Source organism: Patella vulgata, chromosome 6 (assembly GCF_932274485.2).
Source record: "Patella vulgata chromosome 6, xgPatVulg1.2, whole genome shotgun sequence".
Classification (NCBI taxonomy): domain Eukaryota; kingdom Metazoa; phylum Mollusca; class Gastropoda; family Patellidae; genus Patella; species Patella vulgata.
Window position 1 is genome coordinate 61785279 of NC_065884.2, and position 10656 is coordinate 61795934.

General features: G+C 34.7%; 2 protein-coding genes across 4 annotated transcripts in view; one reads left to right on the forward strand and one right to left on the reverse strand.

Annotated features, from left to right (window-relative positions):
- Positions 1 to 3262, reverse strand: part of LOC126825646 (tetraspanin-18) — a 31376-nt gene extending 28114 nt beyond the window's left edge. Inside the window, exon 1 of the mRNA XM_050555392.2 lies at positions 3108 to 3262. Coding sequence (XP_050411349.1) covers positions 3108 to 3173 — 66 coding nt within the window. The 5' untranslated portion in view covers positions 3174 to 3262. The remainder of the gene's footprint in view (positions 1 to 3107) is intronic.
- Positions 3263 to 3390: 128 nt separating this feature from the next.
- LOC126825633 (probable methyltransferase-like protein 15 homolog) lies at positions 3391 to 10638 on the forward strand. Of its 3 annotated transcripts, none has more exons than XM_050555359.2 (6): positions 3391 to 3767; positions 5065 to 5660; positions 6284 to 6420; positions 7490 to 7684; positions 8718 to 8912; positions 9719 to 10638. In XM_050555359.2, the coding sequence occupies exons 2-6, from the start codon at positions 5325 to 5327 to the stop codon at positions 10143 to 10145; spliced, it is 1290 nt and encodes a 429-aa protein (XP_050411316.1). In that variant the 5' UTR covers positions 3391 to 3767; positions 5065 to 5324; the 3' UTR covers positions 10146 to 10638. The 3 variants fall into 3 exon arrangements, with proteins under 3 accessions (XP_050411316.1, XP_050411317.1, XP_050411315.1); XM_050555360.2 differs by having other exon boundaries at positions 3391 to 3639; XM_050555358.2 differs by lacking the exon at positions 3391 to 3767 and adding an exon at positions 4371 to 4472.
- Positions 10639 to 10656: the final 18 nt, after the last annotated feature.

A 10656-nucleotide genomic window follows, 5' to 3' on the forward strand; every position in this document is an offset into this window, starting at 1 on the left:
ATTTTTTAAGTTTTTTTTTCTTTCGTCAAGTTATATATGGTTTCTATCACAAGTTTGTGAAACAAGGAGTTGAGTGGACTACCTAACCTGGTTGGTTTTCTCTGGGTCCTACAGTTATTTAAATAAAAATCTACCCTAATAGTCACCAAATGACCTACAGTGTTGTTTCTGTGTTGAGAGGATGTTAACTCCCTCCCCCCACGTCCCTCTGTTTGTTTAAGTGAGCAACCGGTACATGTTTATCTCAGTCTAGGACAAAGGAGCAATTAGTATTACTAAAGTTTATTGAGGTTCAAACTGTCTTTAATAAAAAAATTCTATATATAATCTGTTCTAACCAAACTGTCTTTAAATAATAAAAGTTCTAATTTGTTCTAACCAACCTGAGAGATTCAACAACTTACTTTTGTGCACCAACCAAGAAAATGCACATGGGATATTCAATTTGGTTTGATGTGAATGACTAAACAATTAAATGATTTTGAAATTTCGTTAGTGGAATAATCCGATCAAGCATGTAAGCTTATAATAGTGGATGTTATGTTGTTAATTAAGCGTGTGATTTATGTTTGTGTAATTTACTACTTAAGCTATATAAATCTACGTGTAATACACATTAACTATCAATTAATCAACGGGTAATTAAGTAATCACCATCATTTGTACCAACATGAGGTCCACACCATATTCTGCTTTTTACAAAATTTCCATAGGAATCAATCTATATTGGCTTAAAATCCATTGTGTTTCATCACTTATTATACAAGTACCAACATCCATTATTTTTATGATATTTTTGTATATATTCTTTAATTTGTATAATATATTCTTTTTATATCTTTGCATCAAATAGAATCCACATATGTAGACTGATACGGTACAATTGTGTTTTCACCACTTAAATAAATTGGGATATGGTATTTTTGTGTTATACATTTGTATACATTATTTAATTTGGCTAATATTTTCCACTAGCAAAGAAATGACATGTACTACTACATGATGTTGAACACTACATACAGCATGTAGCTTTTAGCTTTAGACTCGGCCACTAGAGGAATGGAAGCTAAATGTTATAAAAGTGAGCCTATCCGAATAATCTAAGTAGTATCCACTTAACAATCTAACTGTTCTTCATTGTATTAGCTTACTCTAGTTGAAATTACAATAAAATTCTTAAAAAGAACAATCATAATGAAGTCAAGTGTCAAAATGAAACATTCTAAGTTCCGGTAAATGACAAAAGAAAACAAATTAAACTTAAGTGGGTCTTCCTCTCATTAATAAAACTTGTTTACTGTTTTATCAAAACGATCAAGAAAATATAATACAGGATTCTTGCTAATTAGATAAGCTTCACAGACACTGTCTTGGGTATGTTGAATAACTTGCCTATTATTACAAGCAATTTCTTTATTAATCTCCTCCCAAAAGACCCATGTACAAGTATGTACTACAAAGTACAATATATACCGGTAATCTACACATTTACCATAAATGTACATTACATAAAAGGCTAAAAAAAATGAAATGTGGTAAAGGAGCTTATCCTCTAACTCAATATTTTCTGTAACACTCGAAGTTAAACACAAATTAAAATTCAATACATGTATGTTGATCTTGTTATCTTGCCGTGAAAATATGAGATCCTAACATCCAATATTTAAGACATACAGTAATGAAATTTTATAATCAGTGGAGTGGGTAGTTGGGTATTTCTATGGTTTTGGGAGACATTTGTAATGAACAAAGAAAAATATATCCTACGAAAGAAAGAAATGAAATGGAGTTTAACGTCCTACTGTTCTGCTCCTATACTGGGCTAATGAAGACGGGCAGCGGCACTATCGCCTACTCTTATATCGAATTCCAACTGACAAGGGATCTTTTAATTGCATTCTAATGTATACACGGGACCTCGATTTTTTGTATCATCCGAAGGACTAGACAGCTGTCCTTGTCAGGCCCTCCGTTCTGCACCACTGACAAGGGGAAACCACGTCGAAAAATCGGAAAGAGAGAGAGAAATGGGGTTTAATGTTCACTCGACACAAACACAGTCATTTTGGGACTCATAATATATGGTTTAATTCTATTTCAAAAATTCAATTGCGTATAGGGGGTCTTTGGCAGTCGGAGGAAATCAGAGGTTGGGCAGACCTGATCCCACGTGCACATGTTAACCATTCGGGCACTCAACCACCCTATCTCACAAAAGTAATTAGGAATGACCGATTCACAATTAATTAGAAATTACAATACAAAATTCAAAAATTAAATATAATCATATCGGTATTATATTCATATCACGTTAATACACATATGTGTTTTTAGCACATTTTATTCTATTTTAAGGTTCATAACAATAGAGCCAAATGATCTTTAACTTCTATTTATTCTGTAAGATATTTCTATAGTTTGTTTATTATGTTATAGTTTATTGTTAGGCATGCTAGCCTATTCATATTATTTAATTCATAAACACTCACATTTTGTCAATTTTACAAATATTGAAAAGTGCAAAACATGACACATAATTAATAATAGATCTCAATTTCCTGAAGGATTATTTATTTCTATTTCTCAATTTCTATACATTTGTTTGGCCAACATGTACGTACATTAAAAAAACATATCGGTCCGGTACAAATAAAATGATTTAATGTTAGGTACATGTCATGTAGGTCAAGACACGATGAAACGAAAATAAAAACTGACAGATAATCATTTGTAAATACAGATTAGTCCTTTATAAATTTCATTATAAACATAATCCATTTACACTCCCTACTAGAACTAAATCTATACTGACTATAGTGACTAAGTTAGTGGGGGCAATATTTTTAACATTAACAACACTAACAGTCTGGATTATTATAAACAATAACTTTTAGCCTGATATTATACTTTAACAACTTTACAGTCTCTTTTGTAATGGCTTTCAGAAAAGGAAACAGGACAGTCAAACCTAGACGTCTTCAGAATGTGATGTCTGAAGAAAATGACACTGTTCTGAATGGCACTGCCTTGTTGTGAACAGTCGTCGGCGATGGCAGCAATCTGCCAAGTGGCTGTAAATAAATTTCCACAAAGAAATAATTACTTACCAATAATAGCACAATAAATAAAACCAGCGACAGCTTCAAGCAAAATAATTTTTGATCCGTCCGCATTTTGGCTAGCTACCAGCACAATCTAATGTTTCATTTAGTGGATTTTATTTCATTTGACACTTTTTGTGTTTTGACGACTTCCGGCTGACCTAAATCTGCCGGTAGGTGGCGGGCTTTTATTTCCTGTGAGTCACAAAATTGTTACCGGTTAAAAAAACTACTGTAAAAGTTAAGTTTTTTCTCATTATATGACTACTACTTAGTTACCAATTGGAAACCATGATTCCTGGCATTATTTTGTAGTTTATGAAACACTGATACGGGTTCCTGATTGAACTAGGAATTATTGAATTGCGTATTTGGAAAGTCGACCCTAAAAAATGAATAGAAATTGAAAGTAGAGATTAGTAATAACACACATCGTGAGAGCAGACGACGTTTGTTGACACGACAATAATAGCTTCACCCTTACCATGTGTGTTAAACAAGGAAATAAATTGTACCGGTATACTCTTAATTATGAATGGTAAATGTTTTGGTTAGGAGAGCTTGCCAAAACAGGATGGATTTGTTGTTTGCTATTTCAATATCATTTCATTCAGCATTTCATTTACCATGAGTTACTAATACTATTATTAGTAATATAGCGTTATAGTAAGTGCATGGGGACTGCACCACACATAATTAAACAAAACAAATCTACGGACAAGACACAATATGCAGAAATCACAAACAAACACACATTTCAGATTAAGTGATTAAGTGAATGGATTCAGAGGCTAGCTGTAAGCGTCCCAAACATTCAGCTTCTTGGAAATTGAGACTGTACAATACATTACCAATAAATTAAACTTAACTCACTTAAAAAGTTTTAAATCTTCAGCAATATCTCAAATCATGTCCATTGAATAAGTCAGATTTCAACTTTTTGGATCATGTGACTGATACTTTGAAGTTTTTCCGAAGCATTTTACACCTGGAGCGATTCACATCGGCTATGCCAGTGTCTTGAAATAGATTCATATCACTACCCTCTCTGTTAGTGTTATCATTTTAATACATGTGTAGGGCAGAGATGAATCATCTCTAGTTTCAAGCCTGGAAATAGTCAGAAAAAAGCTCAATCCCTCTGATGCCAGTCAATTTGCAGGATTCCAATCAACAGTACTAACAAAAAACATACAAATAATACTTCTAACCTAATTTGATATTACAAGTTGTTTTACTAGTAACACCCAATCTGATGGATTGTGTTTTGTTTCTTTAGTAAAACTTATATGTTGGATGTCTTCAACTCCATACATGCGTACATGTAGATCTGATCAGTTAGTGTGGGAAGTCACGTCTTGGTTCATGTAGGTAAAAACATGGCATGAACATCAATCTGATAATAATATAAATCTATATTTCGTTTCGTTTTTTTATACTTTCGATGGCCTACACTACATGAGGATCTGACAAGTTGTATGAGCGGTTTTTGAACATATGCATGACGTCAGACATTGATTAATCAATCAGCGTAGACATTTCTAGTGGTTTACCCACAGTTCCGTGCATCGCGCAAAGAAGTCGCCGTAACAGATGGTTTCATTGGCAAATCCCTCACTTCATTCAAAACATTATATAACAACTCTTCCAGATCCTAGTGTAGTACAGAGAAATAAAACAAAATTTTGAACTATAAATAACGAAACAAAATAGGATCTGTGTTTTAATCAGATTGCATGAAATATTTGCTAAAAGGATCCTTGACAGTTTGGATTTGTTGAAGTGTAGGTGGAAACACTATAGTTCTACATGTACAGTATAGCATACTGCATGGCTGGATATACCCTGCTTAATTAGCCCAATTGGTACAGAAATGTAGGACGTTAAACATCATTTCATTTCATTTTGTAATGGTAATTCTGACATGATGTTAAGACTTTAATAAATTGTTTTCTTTTTACAGGTGTGGTAGGAAATAGACGTAGAAATGTAGAAATAGTATACAAATGAAGAGGGGACATATTCTTAACCAAGCAGTGCCCCAAAGATTGGGTCTATTTTATTCTTGTTACACCATACAATAAACTGAATATATAGTAACCGGTACCCATATTTAAAACAAGCAAACTTCAACCGTCTTCATTGTATAGTAGAGTAGTGTTATTCTGTTTCAGGACAAAGTGAATGAAATTATTTCTAAACTGAATATAATTGTCTCCAGAAATGGCTACTTTAAGAATACCATGCTGTAACTTCCATAAAAAACTTAGTAATACATTAATAACATTACTGCCAGGGATCTGTGGAAATATTACTCAGAGGAGAGCTTTCAATATATTTAGGACAGAGATAGACCGTGCCAGTAATATAAGAGATCTTGCCTTTCTTAGTTATAATAACTGTACCAGTGTACAAGATTGTAAAGTATTTGCATCATCACCAGTAAGAAGTGTTCATGATGAAAAGCCAAAATCTACTAATTACACAAAGCGAAATTTACCCCACACACCTGTTATGTTGGATCAGGTTTTGAAGTTACTAAATCCATTACCTGGACAGGTATGGTAACATCTTCTTATATTTAAAGATGCATTATGTAACATTTAGATAAAGAGCTCAGCTGGCCATTTTTGCTATATTAGTTCCAAAATAGAAAATGAAAAATGAACATATTGAAAATTTCATTTAAATTACAAATACATGTAGGCTATTTTATTCTGAGCGAAGTTAGGACTGTTGTAGAGAGAGAAATGGGGTGTAACATCCACATGACACAAACTAGGTAATTTTGGGACTAACATATGGTTTTAATTTTATTTCAATAATTCGCTTGTGCGACAGGGCAGTGGGAGGGCCTGGAGAAAACCCACGAGGTTGGACAGGCGACCCTAAACCTTGTTACGTACAACCGGTGATTCGAAATCACGCCAGTTGACTCAATGACAGGCCTTATGATACAGCGCGCACATGCTAACCATTCAGCCATCCACCCCCCCATGACTGTTGTAAGTTGAAACGTACTTGTAGACATAGACCTTTTTTACTGTCAATTGTGTAAATTTATCCTAATTAGATGAGGCCAAGGAACAATTATATAAATGATATTGTCTGATATTAATTACATATTTTCTTGGTGAAAGTGGTGAATGCAGCTTATACTTATAGAATGTCTTTTATTCCAGACTTTTCTTGATATGACATTTGGTGCTGGAGGTCATTCAAGTGAAGTTTTAGCCGTCTCCCCAAATACAAGAGTTCTTGCCCTTGATAGAGATCCAACTGCTTACCATTATGCCTTGGAGTTACAAGAAAAATACAGGTAAACATGAATGGGCCAATACTGTTGTTGTATATACATGTATATATAGTTGTCGCAGCCACTATTTGGGGAGGTAGCAAGCCATCTTAATTTTGACAGTGAATTTATTGTCATCTCCCCCGCCGATCTGTCTGGCGTCCACTTTTGCTTATGAAGAGTCTAGAGGCTATTAAAGTTATCATCTGATTGTTTTGAAATTTATACACACTGTTTATCTTCATGGGATGAAGAATCCTATTGATTTTTGACGATTTCAACCTTTGATCTATATAAACAAATCTTGTGGACTTGCAAGTTGTGTGTTTTAAATACTCGCAGACGGGAGAGTCTGGGAAGGAAAAATGTCTAGTTATTAGGATGGCACGAAGAGCTGTGGTCCTGTGTATACCATTGGTAGTACATTAAATATCCCCTGAAACTTGGAAGTAGAAATAAGAATAGGCTGTAGCTTGGTTGTCCAGTGTTCATGCAAAATTTACCTCATACCGTACGCTGCTACACTGCATATGGCGTATGTCCGTGTTTATTAGGTCGATGTTAGATGGCTTATCCATTCTTCATTCAGTCATGCTCTCATTAAAAATGAGGTATATGTTATTTTAACTGTTTTAAAGGAGGCAAGTCTTTAACTCAATATCATCCACAGTCTTTGACATTGCAAACACGACTTATTGGTCAATTTAAATCAACATTGATGTTGTAATCTTACCATGAAAAGATGGGCTTCTGATATCCAATATTTAAGACTAAATACAAAATTTAAAATTGACACATAAAGCGCATGCCAGAATGCTTTCAAGCGCCATTTGTAGTGAAGCAACTCGATGAATGAGGCTAAACATACCCTCAGAAGAATACCACCGGTGTAGACTGGAAAAAACGGACACCAAAGACTGCCATTCATGTATTTCGCTGAACATAACCAATTAGAAATTACAGTAAAAACAGAAACGATTTAATGTAAATCAGTTTATATACATTCATATTACATGTAGTGACCCATTTGTGTTCATTTCTGGGTGCCAGAGAATAGAGATTTAGCTCCTTTAAATTATGTTTCGTATTTTAGCAATGATCAACTGATACCATTGTTAGGACGTTTTTCTGAGCTTGAATGGCTGTTGACAAGGAAAGGTATTAAAGCAGGTAGTTTAGATAGTGTTTTGTTTGATGTCGGTGTCTCATCTATGCAGTTTGATAGACCTGATAGAGGATTTGCTCTCAGTAAAGATGGACCATTAGACATGAGAATGGATGGAAACAGGTTAGTTATAGGCACATCATGTTAAACTTAATTATAGAAATGAAATGAAATGGGGTTTAACGTCCTACTGTTTTGCTCCGGCTGAGCTAATGAAGACTGGCATATGCCATATAATGTGCTATGAGAGAAATTTTGCCCAGGCAGCGACACTACAACCTACTCTTATATCAAATTCCAAATGCCAAGGGATCTTTTATGTGCACGCCAATGTATACATGGGACCTTGGTTTTCTGTCCCATCCAAACGACTAGACAGCTGTCCTAGTCAGGCCCTCCATCTTGCACCACTGACATGGGGCAACCTCGTTGGAAAATCTCAATGAACTTTCTCAGCCAATGCAACTGAATTATAGGCGATGAGATTTGTCTCGCGGACATGCTTGTTGACACGGTCCGATAAGACAGTAACATCTGCTGTTTAAGCAAACATGAATCACAATACCTATATTTACTGTAGCAGGGGCAGAACCAGAGAGGCAGTTTGGAGTGTCCAACCAAACCCCTCCCTGCTCAGCTATATGAAAAAAATTTGTAAAACAACACTTTTATGAAAAGAGTGTCATGGTCATGTGCTTTATCCTTTATCATCAAATGATGGGATGGGATGGGCATTCAAAGCGCGTGATAATGATATAGACATACATGATATGACCGTATCTCAATTAATGCTTTGCTTCAATGAAATTGAATCACAATGTGGTCCTATTAATTCATAATAAAAATTGATTTGTTGGATTTCTCTATTTAAAAAGCTCACCGTGTATGTATGTATCCCTACGTAATGTGGTGACAATGATGGCATCATGCATAGCCAACTACTGTCAAATTTCCTTAACAGGAACCTGGCAAACGCCCTCCTGCAAAAATTCCTGGATCCACCCCTGTGTAGTTATCTGTCCTGGCAAAATTCCCCTCTTAGTACACTGTATGGGCTATAGCCCATCTTCATTAGCCCAGTCAGTGCAGAAAAGTAGGATGTTAAACCCCATTTCATTTTTACTCTACAGTTATCAATATTTCCCTCATATTGCAGATTACCAGATCAGCCATCAGCATCCGATGTCATCAATATGATGAGTGAACCAGAGTTATACCATATAATAAAAAAATACGGTGAAGAACGTCTGGCCAGGAAAATAGCTAATATTATTGTGGAGTCTCGCTATGCTTTTGGTAAAATTACGACAACCAAACAGTTGGCCAATATTATCAGCAGTGTCTTTACTGGGTGAGTTATCCCCCTTTACATCTACACTGTACTAGGTACCTACAAAAACAGACCAAATTTATAAAACCAAAAATGCCAAGTATTTGTTATTCTAGCGTGCCGCACACAAATTTAATGAAAAGACATTATGCCAGCACTGTTAGTTCTGAGGCTTAGGTGGTTCGAAGGGGTTTAGGAAGGTGTATGTAGTTTCAGTTGGTTTAAAAAAATGCAAAACCGAACATCACTTTTCTCTCAGTTTTCATGGGACTGAGGTAGTCAGTATACACATGGGTTAGGGTTGGGCGATATACCCGGTTTTTCGGTATATCATGATAAAATCATTAGCAATTTTATCATATCAAACTTTTTAAAATATATCGAAAAAACAGTGTATCGTGAAAACCAAAATTATCACGATATGACAATTATCGTGTCCCAACATGATCACCTATGACATTCTATTGATAGAATTAAATTCATCAGTAGAAATAGCATTATTAAGTACCAGCTTGTCTAGGGTAAATCTTCATCATGGCATCTACCGACGACGTTAGCAACAATAATTTGACATCAAGCGACGATTTTCGGCCCAAATATTTAAAATTTTATTACTTAAAACTCATGTATAAATTATCACGATAATATCTTTATCGTGATATTTAATAAATTATCACAATATTATTTTTTCATTATCGCCCAACCATAATATGGGTTAGCCAGTAGCACGTTTTCCTTGTGGGATATCATTTCTTAAATGTATCTGTTGTCTGAAAATTGTTTGATTGTAAGTAAAACTAATTCTTGTCAAATAAATATCTTTTCAGAGATCACAGAAAAGATAAACTGATGCGGCATTCCCACGTTGCCACAAAAACATTTCAAGCTCTACGAATATTCGTTAACAACGAATTAAATGAATTAAACAATGGGATAGAAATAGTTCACAAATTTCTCAAACCAGGTGGCGTGTGTGTTGTTTTAACTTTCCATTCATTGGAGGATCGAATAGTCAAAAGACATTTTCACGGAATTTCATTGGACGACAAACCAAATATGTCCATAAAAGACCATTTCCGTAACTCTCATTACATTCATTCAAAAGAGGAAGTGGAAAAGGTTATGCAGAAACGTTGGCAGCCATTATCAAAGAAATTGATGGCACCGAGGTATATTGATTGTCTAGAGAATCCAAGGGCAAGATCAGCCAAATTACGTGCAGCCTTTAAATTAGATGATAAGAAAGAGACTTGATGTGTGTTCTATTGTAGACTTGATTAGCAGGGGTGTTGTGATCCAAATGTTTGTGGTATATTATAGTGGTGGGGATGTTTTCAGAATTAAAAGAGTATAGTTTCTGATCTAGTTTTAAACATGTAGTCATTTGTTGTAGACATGCATGTAAATCAACTACATTTGTCTTTAAAAAAAAAACCACACAACGCAATTTATATGGAAAACAGTTAATAGTTTGTACACATATAGCACAATGTTTTGACAAGTATTCTCTTATCGTTTTTAAGTACAAAACGTTCTATATGTGTATAAATCAGTGATTGTTTTTCATATAAATTGTGTTTTTTTATTGTACTCTATCGTTAAATGCCACTCAAGGATCTGTAGGGGATGCCAAAGGTTGACAAATTTTCACAATGGTGTAGCTTGCAAGGGATTCCTCAATCTCTCAAATGGCATTTACCACTGATTTTAAATTTATTAAGAAGTTTGCAAATCTATAAACTGAATACAGCTGCTCGACACTGGT